Source organism: Bos mutus, chromosome 1, assembly GCF_027580195.1.
Source record: "Bos mutus isolate GX-2022 chromosome 1, NWIPB_WYAK_1.1, whole genome shotgun sequence".
NCBI lineage: Eukaryota > Metazoa > Chordata > Mammalia > Artiodactyla > Bovidae > Bos > Bos mutus.
The window spans coordinates 115616517-115631604 of record NC_091617.1 but is presented as its reverse complement, the minus strand read 5'-3'; the positions used below and the strand labels follow the sequence as shown (position 1 = coordinate 115631604).

The window sequence follows — 15088 nt, the reverse complement described above, 5'->3', positions numbered from 1 at the left end:
CAGGATGAGTGTGGGAGTGCTTATCAAATTCTGGAGTTTTTGAGCTGGGTGTTTCTTACTGCTAAGTGAGGAGGTATAATCCACTTTCATGGATTTGTGAAACTCTTTGTCTCAGAGTGAGGTACTTGGTTGAAAACATAAATTGGTTCACAGCAGTATGATCAGGAGAGAGTTAAATATGTAAGGAAAAGTAATAGAAATTAGAAGCCTGCCAAATGGAAATAAATGAAGAATTTGTCATCTCCTTAGGGATTGTCTTTTGGATCAAACTCGACAGTATAAAGTTCCTGTCGATGTGACCAGTACCATATAAATAATGATTGAAAAGATGAGGAAGTATTTGCTTTCAGTTGAAATGAAAGTCAAAGTTGGAACTCCTGTACTCATAGAAGAGCCTTTTACTTCCCATCGAAGGATACCATGGTACTTTCCCAGATTATATGAAAGTGTTTAAAATCCCACACTGAATTAACCCAAGGTGAAAGCGAAGTGAAAGTGAAAGTTGCTCAGTTGTATCTGACTCTTTGCGACCCCATGGACTCCATGGAGTTCTTCAAGCCAGAATACTGGAGTCGGTAGCCTTTCTCTTCTCCGGGGGATCTTCCCAACCCAGGGATCAGACCCAGGTCTCCCACATTACAGGCAGAGTCTTTACCAGTTGAGCCACAGGGAAGCCCAAGAATACTGGAGTGGGTAGCCTATCCCTTATCCAGCAGATCTTCCTGACCCAGGAATTGAACCAGGGTCTCCTGCATTGCAGGAGGATTCTTTACCAACTGAGCTATCAGGGAAGCCCTAACCCAAGGTGGTAGTAATCTAAAATGTATTATGCAGTTTAACATTACTGTAGTTTGTATACATAAATTTGGTATTGTAAAATCTCTACATATAACTGGAAACAGGCAATGCTGCTGCTAAGTCGCTTCAGTCGTGTCCGACTCTGTGCGACCCCAGAGACAGCAGCCCATCAAGGCGCCACCATCCCTGGGATTCTCCAGGCAAGAACACTGGAGCGGGTTGCCATTTCCTTCTCCAATGCATGAAAGTGAAAAGTGAAAGGGAAGTCGCTCAGTCGTGTCTGACTCTTAGCGACCCCATGGACTGCAGCCCACCAGGCTCCCCTGTCCATGGGATTCTCCAGGCAACAAGCAATAAATTTACACTATTATCTGAAATATTTATATTAGTATCCAGTTTCATAATTTTATTATAAAAGGAAAAAAAGTTTAAAGAATTCAGTTATTGACATTAATATACAGTAGAAAGTGAAAGTTCAGTCACTCAGTCGTGTCCAACTTTTGCTACCCCATGAATTGCAGCATTTCTCATGACATACTCTGCATATAAGTTAAATAAGCAGGGAGACAGTATGCAGCCTTGATGTATTCCTTTCCAGTTTTGGAACCAGTCTGTTGTTCCATGTCCATTTCTAACTGTTGCTTCCTGACCTGCGTATAGGTTTCTCAAGAGGCAGGTCAGGTGGTCTGGTATTCCCATCTCTTTCAGAATTTTCCACAGTTTATTGTGGTCCACACAGTCAAAGGCTTTGGCATAGTCAATAAGCAGAAATAGATGTTTTTCTGGAACTCTTCTTGCTTTTTCGATGATCCAGCGAATGTTGGCAATTTGATCTCTGGTTCTTCTGCCTTTTCTAAAACCAGCTCGAACATCAGGAAGTTCACGGTTCATGTATTGCTGAAGCCTGGCTTGGAGAATTTTGAGCATTACTTTACTAGCATGTGAGATGAGTGCAATTGTGCGGTAGTTTGAGCATTCTTCGGCATTGCCTTTCTTAGAGATTGGAATGAAAACTGACCTTTTCCAGTCCTGTGGCCACTGCTGAGTTTTCCAAATTTGCTGGCATATTGAGTGCAGCACTTTCACAGCATCATCTTTCAGGATTTGAAATAGCTCAACTGGAATTCTATCACCTCCACTAGCTTTGTTTGTAGTGATGCTTTCTAAGGCTAACTTGACTTCACATTCCAGGATGTCTGGCTTTAGGTGAGTGATCACATCTTCATGATTATCTTGGTTGTGAAGATCTTTTTTGTACAATTATTCTGTGTATTCTTGCCACCTCTTCTTAATATCTTCTGCTTCTGTTAGGTCCATACAATTTCTGTCCTTTATCGAGTCCATCTTTGCATGAAATATTCCCTTGGTATCTCTGATTGTCTTGAAGAGATCTCTAGTCATTCCCATTCTGTTGTTTGCTTCTATTTCTTTGCACTGATCGCTGAGGAAGGCTTTCGTATCTCTTCTTGCTATTCTTTGGAACTCTGCATTCAGATGCTTATATCTTTCCTTTTCTCCTTTGCTTTTCACTTCCCTTCTTTTCACAGCTATTTGTAAGGCCTCCCCAGACAGCCATTTTACGCTTTTGCATTTCTTTTCCATGGGGTGGTGTGCAAATATGTATATGTGTGTATATATATATTTATATTTATTGACATATTGGATCTTTGCTTCATTCCATGTTAGTATATGAAGATTTACTAACAATTTTTTAAAAAGGGTTATACTATATAAAGTTATCATAGTTTAAATAAGCCGTTGCTTTTGGGCATTTAAGTTTTTTTTCCCTCCAATTTTTCTCTATTAAAAACATGCTGTAGAGCAAATACCACTCCATGTATTTTTATGTATTTATTCTTACATATATTTATAGAAAGTTTCCTAGAAGTGGGATTTCTGGATCAAAGGATATGCATTGAAATGTTGAGTGGTATTTTAAAAAGTTTTCCGGAAAGATTGTACTCATTTTTTGTCTCATCAAGTGGGATTATCCAACAAAATTGTTAAAAATCTTTTAAGCCAATTCTAAATTTACAGGTGAAAAAAGCCATGTCATGTAAACATAAACTTGTTTATTAATGAGGGTGTATATCTTTTCATATTTTTAATATCTATTTGTATTTCTCTTGGGAATTGATTTCTCTTGCCCCTTTCCCATTTTTATTTACTTATTTTGTTAAAGTCAGGCTGTTTCTTTTATTGGCTTGTAAGTATATTTGCATGTTTTGCTCCCACCAGCATCGGGGTAATCCCACTTTCCACTTTGCATGTTACCAGCCAGCCGTTATGACCTAGATAAGCCAGAGGAACCTACAGGTGTTTTCAGTGCAAAGCTGCTGAAACACTGAGATGCTTGGAGAGAGGGCTCTTTCTCTGTGCAGTGCATTTCTTTGAAGTTTTAGGGTTCCAGTGCAGGGCTGTCAGTGTTCTAAACAGCCAGGTAGTAAATATTTGGGTTTTGTGGCCCCTCAATCTGTCACAACTACTCCGCCCTGTTGTTGTAACAGGCAGTCAGCCATAGATAAAACCTGGGTGGGTGTGGCTGTGTGCTAATTAAACCTTACAGACACTGAAATTTGAATGTCATACAACTTTGTGCAGTGTGAAGTTTTATTCTTCCAATTTTCCTCCTGCAAATATTTGAAAGTGTAAAAACCATGCTTAAATCACAGGTTGTATGAATCAGGTCCTGGGCTAGATTTGACTTGCAGGCTAAAATTTGTCACATCTGCTTTAGACTATTTATATAAGAAACCACTGGGAGAAAGTGCCAGTAACCAGCATCATTTGGACTTCTTAGCCACTTTTATGGGCAAGACTATGTTTTGTCTGTCTCATCTTCTGAATCTGTATCTACAAAATTTGGTGTCTCTCTCTCTCTCTTTTGGAAGTTGTTGTGAAATGAGAGATATATTGTGTATATTAAAATTCCTAAAGCTAGAGATAGTGACATGTTCTGTGTAAAATGAGCACTCCATAAATAGTGATCTCTTAATCTATCTTGAATGGGTTCAGTTTGATATTTGATAAAGGAGTATATGCTTCTAATGTATTTGAATAAAAACCCTCAACTAAGTATGATTTAGAGTTTAATGTAAAATTTTCATATTATGTATAATAACCTAGATAATTCCAAACATTGAACAAGTTTGTTTATTTGTTTTGCAAAAGTATTGTAACACCGTTAGCTTTTCTGGTTCTTTCTCTTATTGAAATCATCATCCGTGAATGAGTTTAATCCCAAATGAAAGATTAGTCAGGAAATCTCTGCCTGCCTTGCAGTCTTCCGACACCTAATGCAACCCTGGCAGCATGACGTGGCCAGCTCTAACCCGTGGCCAATCTACCGTTGACTTGGCTAGATTGAGGAGTAGATCTGCCCTTTATGTTTCCCATATTCAAAGTAAGGTAGTCAGATTTGTTGATCCTTGTTTCTTTTCCAGCTCAAATATCCTGGTTTTCTTACAGAACGAATTTGCTCATATGATATTAGAGTGAATTGCGTTGGTCTCTCTGGCAGAAATGGCTACTGCCTTTGACCTAGCAGTAAGTCGAATATGCATCTTTTCTGATTCATGGCTCTGTGTGTGTCTCCACTGACATCCAGTGCTCACTTTCAGAAGTGCCAGAGAAGGAAATGTGGCTGCTTGAGAATAGATACCATGGCAACCCACTCCAGTACTCTTGCCTGGAGACTCCCAAGGACGGAGGAGCCTGGTAGGCTGCCGTCCACGGGGTCGCACAGAGTTGGACACGACTGAAACGACTTAGCAGAGAGTTAAATGAGCTCAGCTTTGTACTGAAATTTAACTTAGTAGAATAGAATCTATTATATTGGAGTTCGGTGAACTTCCTTTTACTACAGCTAATCCTTTTTATTTCTTCTCACATTATATTTAGACATTGGTATCTCTGCCTTGTATTTGGGAATCACCTCTGAGGATCATAAATAATTGATAAATCATGTCCATTTCCAAGTGTGATGTATGTTTTGTTTACATTAAGAAAACAATATGGCTTGTGTATAATCTCACAACATTATAAGTTTGACCTAATTTTTCATTTATGTATGAACTAATTGGATTCCCTGGTGGTTCAGTGGTAAAGAACCTGCCTGCCAATGCAGGAGAAGCAGGTTTGATCCCTTAGTTGGAAAGATCCCCTGGAGAAGGAAAAGGCAACCCACTCCAGTATTTTTGCCTGGGAAATCCCATGGACAGAGGAGCCTGGTGTGCTCTAGTCCAGGGACTGTAAAGGGTCAGACATGACTTAGCAACTAAATAACAATAACAACAATGAACTAATTGACATGAGAGATCACCTTCAAAATAGATTTTGCCTAATAGCATGTAATAAAAAGGATAATATTGGCAACTATCCTTTCTTAAATAGGTTCATTTGATATAGGAGTATAGAAAATGAGTTATAGTATCTCATAACTTTGAACAAAGAAATTCCAACAAAGTGTGCTTTAGAGTTTAAATTATTTATTATATACACACATGACAAACAGGTAATTCCCAACATTTTCATCACTTTCCTGTTAATGTTCATACTGTTCAACTGCATAATCATATTTAATTTGTTTTTCTCATAGGGGAAATGTTCATCAGCCCAAATCACAGTTTTTAGAAGCTAGTTAATAGAGATCAGTATCAATGATGGTACTGTATTTACTAAAGTTATCAAAATATGAGTAAACCAGTTTCTGTGCTGTTAAAGAAATATCCATAAGTTCCTGGTATTTGAATGTTGTAAAATAGCTCTGTTTTAATAAGTTTGCTATTTCTGCTGTTTTTCTTGAGAAGGTAGTTTTAAAACCTTTTAATCTGATCAGTTACCATTTCAATTAGTTTAAATCCCTTAAGTTTTTCCTCATAATTGAAAGTTAGTAGTTACTGTTCTTTGCATGTCTCAATTACTTAAATTTTTATAAAGAATATTGCATAGGTAAGCATTTGGTTAAGGGACTGCAATATATATATATATATCTATAAGCACGTATAAGTATATATACATATATTAGTATATAATAATTGGTGTGATTTTATCAGATTTATCATTCTTAGCTGGTTATAATAAATTCATAATAGGATTGTGATCAATGTTTTTTTAAAATTACATATACATTATTATTATATGGTTACCCATTTTGTCAAAACGCTTCTTATCATAACCTGTGTGTAGTTTTGCATGTGGCATAGTGATTGGATGCAGTTTGTTTTACTACACAGCTACATGTTAGGTTACTTCTCTGCTTCTTAAGATTGCTTTCAGTATTGGACAAGTAAATGACAATTGCTTTCGTAGTCTTCTATTTATTGTTTCAAGAGTTATTGTTACTAACTCGGCTACTTCTTAGTCAATGTTAATATTTTCCACATAGTGCTTGCCTTTGGGGAGTTCTATACACTAATAGACTGAAATATTACCTCAGTTTATTTACATTGGTGTCTCTTCACTTGGGTCACTGCCGTCCTGTCCTTTTTTCCGATTGTCATGGGATGGAGATGATGTAGAATTGGAACATCTCAGCATACTCATCAAGGAATTTTTGAAGGATTTGCAAAGGAAAAAGTAGATGAATGGATCCAGGCATGCATTTAAGGACGTTAACCAGAGTGTGCTCTCTTTCACGTAGAACAGAGTATTCTCAGCAGTGCAGTCAAAGACGTCCCGGGTTTGACTCAGGGTGTAGGGAATTCGGGCAAAATGGAATGGAACAAAACATATAAAGAATACAGCAATGATAATAAAAACCTTGATGTTTACCTTTTTCTTGGGGACTTTGCCAGCACCCCTTGTTCTCACATATGACTTGTACAGTTCTTTGGTAATGAGCGTATAGCATACGATGACAATTAGAAAATTAATCCAGAAAATGACTTGACAGACATAATTGACTATTTCATGCCAAACCAGACCAAACTCTGACTTCAGAAATGAGCATTTCTTCACAGTCTTGTCACTCGGCCTCCTGTTGGTCAGAATCATGTTAGGCAAGGAGATTAAGAACATGAATGCCCAGATGACAACCGAGAGAATCTTAGCCCCCAAGAGATTGTTGGGATTGGCTGTCTTAAAGGGCCTGGTGGTCTTCTGGTAGCGATCAATAGTTATTAGTCCTAGGAATGAGATACTGATGTACATCGTGAAGTAGAACACGACGGAGGTCACTTGGCACACAAAGGCCCTCAGAGGTCCTGTTCCCAGTTTAGTATCGCTGAGGATTTTGAATGGAAAAGTCAGAATCATGAGGAGATCGGAAATGACTGTGTTCTTAAGGAAAATAATAAAGTTGGATTTACTGCGGATTTGAAAGAAAATCCTCATTGCCAGGCTGTTTGTGATGAGTCCAACAAAAAACAGGACAGTGTAGAGGAGTGGGAAGAGCACCTGGGTAATCTTGTAGTCTCTGCTGCACTGGCTGCTGTTCCCAGCCACAGAGGTGAGGTTGTCCATGGCTCGTGTCTCTCTCTGCTACCTAGAGGGGGATGGAGGGAATGATTATTTTCAGGTGCCTGCTATCTGATTTTGCCCTCATCTCTGTGGGTAACATTTTTGGCGGGACTTCTCTAAAAATTGAGGTGCCTGATCTTCACTGGGGCAGTTAGTAAAGAACACAGAAAAACCAAATCAAAACATTTCATAGTGGCAGATACTCTATTTGCACAGTAAAATAGTCTGGAGAACATTTTTTGAAGATGTGGTTACTTTGTATTTCTTATTTTTGAATGTTTGCCTCTTATAGAACATTTTTGATCTTAGGCAAAAATGCATATACATAAAACCTAGAACAGAAATACTTAGGCTATGCTTTATTCTTCTCCAGTGTCATTTCCTTACCTTCTGACTTTGTTGTTTTTATGCATAGTCACTTTTCCTATAGCAATCCTTACTCCTGGACTTCATTCTCTCTAGTACCTTCAAAGTGTTCTAAGGAGAAATGACTGATAATTGCATAGTAGACTTTTAAAGTAAAAAGTGAAAAGAAGTTTGTATAAAATCACTTGTATAAAATTTATTGTTAAATAAAAAGCAGAAAACAAATTTTTCCCTTTATAATTGGAATGTATTTCTGCCTCTGTATTGCTCTGCCATCCATTTGAAAATCAGCCTCACAGAGTATTCTTTGGCTGCAAATATTTTAACTCACGTACATCTCTTTTCCAGCTTTGCTTCGTAAATTTTAAAGTTTCACGTATGTTTTCTTGACTATCATTCAGGGAAAATTTTTTAAATGGTTAAAAAAAAATGAGGAAATGATTTCTCTATGTAGTCATTAGATGGCATTCCTCAAAATACCCCAGGCATACTTTCTAGGTTTATAGACTGTATAATGGTAACTAAAATAAAATGCCAAGATCATGTCCTTGCCTGGTATAAAAAAAACCATAGGTTTTTATACCACAACAGGCAGCTATAAAGGAAATTAACACTTGACTTGAATGTATTAACTTGAATAAAGTATTTGGCATCTAAGTTTTGAAATTTAAAATGGAATTTGTAAAATTTGAATTCATCAAAAACCAATGGAATTGATTCTAAAGAAAATATTATTCCTAAATATAAGACATGGTAATATTAAAGCACAGATACCTCAATACCAAAGAAAAACTTCTAAGTTCCCCCAAATGTCAGTGGAATTCTTTTTTCCATCCTTTTATTATTGAACATTAAACAAATTAAGGTTTACATCATACACCTCCTCACCAGTTTAACTTAAAAAAAAAATGACTAAATAAACCCCAGAATTTGATAGAAGATAACCCACTTAACCTTACTTGCTACTGGCATTTTTCTTTGTTTATGCCCTGATAGTTTTGGAAATTATACTTTGAGAATGCTCATTTTTCATAAACTGTTGCTTGTTCATCAAGTATTCTTGACATGAAGAACTTCAGCTCCCCCTAACTATAGCAAATCTCATTTTATGCTCAAGATAAAATAAGTAAGACAGTTTGAATTTTCTTCCATGTTCTGTATAATTTATTTTCAGTGAAGAAGTTAATGGTTATCTCCAGCATCATTAATGTAGCTTGTATTTTAGTTTATATTCCATTTAAGTACTCAGATTGATACTGCTATTAAAGGTTTCCAACTTAAGAAAACTTGAAAAAAAAAATACGCACACATCATAGTGCAAATACGTACGCTTGTCAAATACTTCTAGATATAAAATTACCTGGTTACTCTCGATTCTCAAGGATTTGAATGTATCCAGTGAGCGGTAGTTAATACAGGCTGTAGAGTGGCATCTGTTATTTTCCTTTTAATGTCTTAGTTTAGCTGCTCACACTCTTTATGATAGAGAATCTGCTGAAGTTTCGTCCTTCAGGTCTTGAGTGTTCTAGAGAGAAATAGAGGGAGCGAGGAAGAGGACTTTACAATCAGAAATTACCTTCAGATGCTGTGGACTCAGGGCTGTGCAGACACTGTATTTCCGTCTGGCCCGCTTTTAGGACTTCTGCTTTTATTTCCTTGAGAAATATGGGGCACGGTGGGTGAGAAGTCATCTTTTAAAAAGCAATTTAAAATCCTGTGGCTTTTTACTGAAACCTGCCATAGAGTTGATGCTTTGTGAGCTCTTTGGGGTATTTCCCATGCAAATGATAAGTCCAGGAGATCAAGCCTACTGATATCTGCTTCCTGGAGAAGGCTGCAGACTTGCTTTGTCAGATGGTTATTTACCTGAAAACATATTGTGCCCAACACTGGTGATCTATTGCCTTTTAACAAGTAATCACATTAACTCGTAATGTGTGCTCATTAGGGATGTTAGGTCTCTTGCTCTTTGTTTTTTTTTCCCTGGTTAATAATGTCATTATTTTAAATCTGTATTTGATCAGCTCTTTGTAGGCGACACAATTTCCTCCCATTATAAAATTGAAGATTCTAAAATTACATTAAGAAAGAAAAAAAACAGTTGTATCCATTGCTAGGCTTATTATATAGGACTTTTATGCCTGTCTTGAGTAGAGTTTAAACAAATTTCTTTTGACTTTGCCTTTGTTTTTTGGGGAAATATATCATTTCAGTGAGGGCTTTCCAGGTGGCTCAGTGGTAAAGAATCTGCCTGCCAAACAGGAGACATGGGTTCAATCCCTGAGTTGGGAAGATCCCGTGGAGAAGGAAATAGCTACCCATTCCAGTATTCTTGCCTGGGAAATCTGTAGCCCATGGGGTTGCAAAGGAGTCGGACATGACTTAGCGACTAGCAACAACAATCATTCAGTGAAGAGACTCACTATCACCTTTATATAAATATTGTGGATACTCACGCTTGTGTGCACACTCACACACTGTTTTGAACTATAATGTCCTTCTGTTACCAGCAGATCCACTTGGGTAAGTGTCTTTGTTGTAAATATATCTTTGGATTATTTATTTTTTCTGAGTTTTGAGTGTGTCTGTCTCAGTGTAGATTAGATCTTCACGGACGGTTTTTCAAGTATAGAACAGCAGCTCAGTGTCACCTGAGGAGTCATGAGAAATGCGCTTTCGTGGGCACCATTCTCACCCTGGTGGTTCAGAAACTCAGGGATGCAGCCCTTGTCTGTAGTTCTCTCTCCTGTAGTTTGCTGTATGAGTGGTGCTCATATACCTTAAGGGTTGAAGGCCACTGATTTAAACTAGCTGAGAATTTTGTTGGCATTATGGATTTGAAATCAAGCTATGGATTTGGGTAATTTCGGCTGGAAATGTCAGTCACGTCATGGTCCCCATCTGTTAGTCACCTAGACGTCAGTTTGATGATATACTCTTGGAAAATTAACTTATTTGTTGGTTTAGAGAGAGATCATACTTTTTGAAAAAGCTTTTATGCCACGTACGCTTCAGAATAATAACAGCCCACTTTGGGTTTCTTATATTGTCATGAGTTAACTATTCTGTGAAGTAGATAATCATCTTATTTCTGTACTCTGGATGATGAAAACGGAGGAGTAGAGCAGCCAAGTTAGAGACCTGATTCCAACTCATGCTTTCTAGTTCTAGAGCCTGCACCTGTGGCCACAGTGTGTAAGAGTCTTCTCCATCTTACTGTCTCTACAACCCTTCCCCCCGCACTGAGGCCCAGCAGTGAGAGGGGAACGCCATGAATGCAATGGCTGTACTCCTTTTAGGAAAATAGGAGTCATACTTGCCTTTACACCGGATTGATTGTCAGCTTTAAGGAATGCTTGTGAAGTGTTTCTAAGACCTTTGGATGCAACAAGGTTTGGGTGGGGGGTGGCGGGAGAAATCCTGACTATTTTCAAGAAATTAATATGCCACACGAAAGGAACACTATTTCAGTGTACTTAACTCATTTATGTTTCCAGATTTCTATAGTGCTGTGACTAGGGAGTTGCGGGGTAAATGAAAGGCTCCAGTTCTTGATCTAAATTAAATTAGCTTTATCTCTCCTCTGACTTTAACTCGAAACCACACCTGTCTGTGAACCTTCTCTGATAGTGTTTTGTCATTGGAAGATGACTGGAAAAGTGAACTAATTCTGTATACCCTAGAATTTTTATATACACATGGTTTAATTGGTTTCTTTTTTAATTGAGTCTACTAAAGGTAGTCTGTTTATCCGAAAATACATATTTGCTTCAAATAGGATTTCTGGGAATGGAGAGGGCCATGCCCTGAAATGGCAGGAACCTGTGGTCCTTGTGAAACTGGGCTGGGGAGGAGATGAAGAGGTAATGATGCCCTTGGATTAGCTCTTAATGCTATTTTAGTTCTCTTGTCTTATGGTTTTGAAATGCAGTTGTGTTGACATTAGAGAACGTTCTGATGGAGCACATGCATTTAAGGCAGTTTTCATGTCATCTAGCTTGGCTTTACCTGTTAGAATGTAGAAATTTAGGTTAGATATTATAAGATAAATTCCAAAAGTAAGGAGTATTGGGCATTGCGATGTTTAGCAAAAAAAAACAAAGGATACTATCTCTGGTGATTCAGTTATTTGTCATCCTTGTCTTGCGTGTTTTGCTAGAAAGCAGAGGAGTGGTATCTATAATTAATCCGCTTGACAGCCATAATGCTCCTAGGATGCTCTGAGTTTGTTGGATCAAGGCCTCATTTTGGCCATACTGTTGACTACAAGCTATTATTGTACAAAGCTTTCCTTTAAATGTCTAATTATAGGAGTCCCTGATTCTCTTGATTTAGAAAAAATTACTCCAGGTCAGGTGTCATACTACTGAGAAGCTGCTGTTAATTCCTTCTTCTTTAGCACAGCCTCCCCGCAGTGTGCACACCCATTCTCCTCCACCAGCCCAAGGCTTATTCCTGCTGTAACATTGATTTGAAATTTATCCTATTCTATACAGAATAATATGGTCCATTGAATGCTTCAGCTGAAAGAAATAATGACTGAAGGTGAAAGGAGAGTTCACAGCTCTAATAACCTCACCACCGTGGTCACATCCTTATGAACTCACACACAAGTTTTGGCAACATTTCTAGTCACTTACTCTAAAGAAATGAAGATGACTAACATCAGATCAGTTAATTCCAGTTTTCCCTTCTCAGAACATTTGGCTTAAGGAACATATTTCAATCGCTGTGGTATCAATACAACAAGCCTTCCAGAGTTTTTGGATGTGTATCCTCCTAATTGCTCTTAAAATCAATTAAGTCTTTGTGAGTTTGAGATATTATCTGAAGAAAGAAAACTGATTGATTTGGAGGATAAGATTTTCAGAACTCAGTTTACAGGGAGGTGACCTTCTTAACTCAAGGACAGCAGTGGGCGAGCATGAAAGGGGATGGCTAGAATTCCATAGACTGTCCTGTGGATTCTTTCTCCTGCCCAACAGATGTGTCCTTCAGGGTATCAACAAGAGAATAATCCTTTGATACTGACCTTTTGGGCTTCCCTGGTAGCTCAGACAGTAAAGAATCTGCCTGCAATGCAGGAGACCTGCGTTTAATCCCTAGGGCTGGAAAAATCTTACCCACTCCAGTATTCTTGCCTGGAGAATTCCATGGACAGAGGAGCCTGGAGGGCTCCAGTTGATGCAGTCTCAAAGAGTCGGATATGACTGAGCGACTAACACTTTCTTTGAGCTTTTACAGCCATGCAACTTCAGAGTGTTTTGATACTTAATTGAAAGAGCAGAACTTAACCGATACCTTTGGTAATATGTGGTCCATTTTCTGAGATTGACCTTATTCTCATGTGTATGTTGCTATTTAAAGACTTGTACATTTTCTACATGCACAAAAAATTGATGTAAACCAGTCTTGTAGGCTATTGAAAGATTTGCTTGTAAAAATGTTGCCTTTTGTCTTTGGAAGCTAGTAACACCTATCATGATTTCCCTAGAAAATGTTAAATGTCAGAAAAGCTGTCTTCATGCTCCATGTAGAGAGTGACCAGTGCTTTGGGCTTTTTTCCCCCCAGCTAGCTGCAAGCTTCTTTTGTTTTTTTAATTCCATCCCCTGACTCTTACCTCATGACTTTGCCTCTGGCCCATTCCCTGAGCATAATACGGCCAGTGAACTGATACAAGCATCTCACTTCTTCACCTCCAGATTTCCCTGTATTTTCACCAGTTTTCATTTCTGTCTGTGGTTAAGTAGAAAGATGTCCTCGTCTTTCTTCTGAAGTTAATCCAGACACGAGGTCACTGTTGCCTGTCTCCTTTGTCAGTATTATCTGCCCTCCAATCCGGATTTCCTTCCTGGAGACTCACTTGAAACATAGCTTTGAAACGAGAGTATGTCATTGGTCATCCTAATAAAGTGATCACTTTCCTCTCAAGCTATTTTTCTTTACACTCAGCTGCTAGTAACTGTGGGCTACTTCCCTCCCAGTCACCATTGCACCATTGCTCTTACTCCAACCTCCTGTTTCCTCCTCTCTGCCCCTCCCACTCTAGAGAAACTTCTCTTTTGAGGTTCACACGGTTTTTTGTTTGTTTGTTTTTTTAAGAAGCAAGTCAGGGAAGCCAGCATTCACTGTGATTTCTTAACTTTTCAACACTGTTGATGACCCCTGTTATTAATTCTTGTTTCCCTCACTTTTGTGACCTTGACTTCTTTGGTTACTTGTTAATTATGGAGACTGTATATCCATCATTTGATGACTTACTTATCTCCTTCACTGTCTCAGCATTCTTCCCTCCCATACCCTTTCCAAAGAGAACATGGGAGGTTTGAATCCCTTCTAGGGACATATTGCTTTTTTCCCTAAGCTGTCACTTCTACACTATACCTGCTGACAAACCACCTACTAGACATTTGTAATACATTTTCACCCACCCCTTGAATTTCCCTCACCTAATGGTAAATTCATGAGCTCCCTAGCCTTATAACTTGCTCCTTTACCCACCAACAGATTTTATCTAGTGAGTCTGTCTTGAAACTTCCCAGTCCTTTCCTAACTTCTTTCAGGTACCTCTTGATTTTGCTTCTTATTTTTTATTTCTACCATTAAGACCTAATTTATACCCTACAAACCTCTTGACCAACCTCTTGACCCTACAAACCTCAGACCAAAAGAGGTCTTTTTGGTCTTTCTCTCTGCCTCTCATTTCTCATCTTCAGTTTTTCAACACTTAGTTATCAAGCCAACTTTTCTATAAAACCGTGTTTTGTTCTTATCTTCACCCCTGCCCCATTCTTTTAGTTTTTTGGTTACTTAATTATTACTTGTTTCACATATTTAACAAATATTAAGTGCCATTAAGGAGAATGTAAATGTGAATAAAATAGACCGGATTCTTTCTCACAAAACTGACAGTCTCGTGGAGAAGACAGACATTTAACAGATACTGAGAAAATAAGTGCTGTACACCGTGATAAATGCTCCAAAGTCTGTCCTCTCCACCCCTTCCCCTGTAGTGAAGGTTTTCAATGAACTCGGGTGACAGAAATGCTGTCATTGTACGCAGCATTTCTACAAGTGCAGTTGAGGATGCTGAGAGCATTTCAGGTGGCAGGAGGAGACCAGCAAAGGAAGGAAGCGCTCAGCACCTTTGGGAAATACTGAGTAGCAATGTGGTTGTAGGGCGCTTACCGGGGGAGGTGCAGTAATATGAATGGGCAGCAGGGGGTGCTGAATCTGATATGCCACTAAGCATTTTTACAGACATATCTCAGTTCTCACTCAAGCATTGTAATAAAGGAGGTGTTACCAGTTTTTAGGGGAAGAATCTGAGGCTTGAAAAGGCTCGTTATTCTGGACCATGGCTTTGGCAAGGGCATACCTTGGGTGCAGTCACAGCCCTCTCTTACCCTGATCTTAGGCTGTTACTTGATCAGTGTGGAGCCATAGTACTCCGTGTCCATAGAA

At 38.5% G+C, this 15088-nt stretch overlaps 2 protein-coding genes across 5 annotated transcripts in view; one reads left to right on the top strand and one right to left on the bottom strand.

Annotated features, from left to right (window-relative positions):
- MED12L (mediator complex subunit 12L) overlaps positions 1-15088 on the top strand; it is a 361400-nt gene that overhangs the window by 264562 nt on the left and 81750 nt on the right. The window lies entirely within an intron of this gene.
- P2RY12 (purinergic receptor P2Y12) overlaps positions 5327-15088 on the bottom strand; it is a 50418-nt gene continuing 40656 nt past the window's right edge. Inside the window, exons 1-3 of one of the 2 annotated variants that reach the window (XM_070374732.1) lie at positions 13245-13504; positions 8984-9148; positions 5327-7282 (exon numbers count right to left, since the gene is read on the bottom strand). In XM_070374732.1, the coding sequence (XP_070230833.1) occupies positions 6241-7260 (1020 nt within the window). In that variant the 5' untranslated portion in view covers positions 7261-7282; positions 8984-9148; positions 13245-13504 and the 3' untranslated portion in view covers positions 5327-6240. Of the gene's footprint in view, positions 7283-8983; positions 9149-13244; positions 13505-15088 lie in introns of those variants that run through there. The other variant, XM_014481142.2, reaches the window with a different exon arrangement.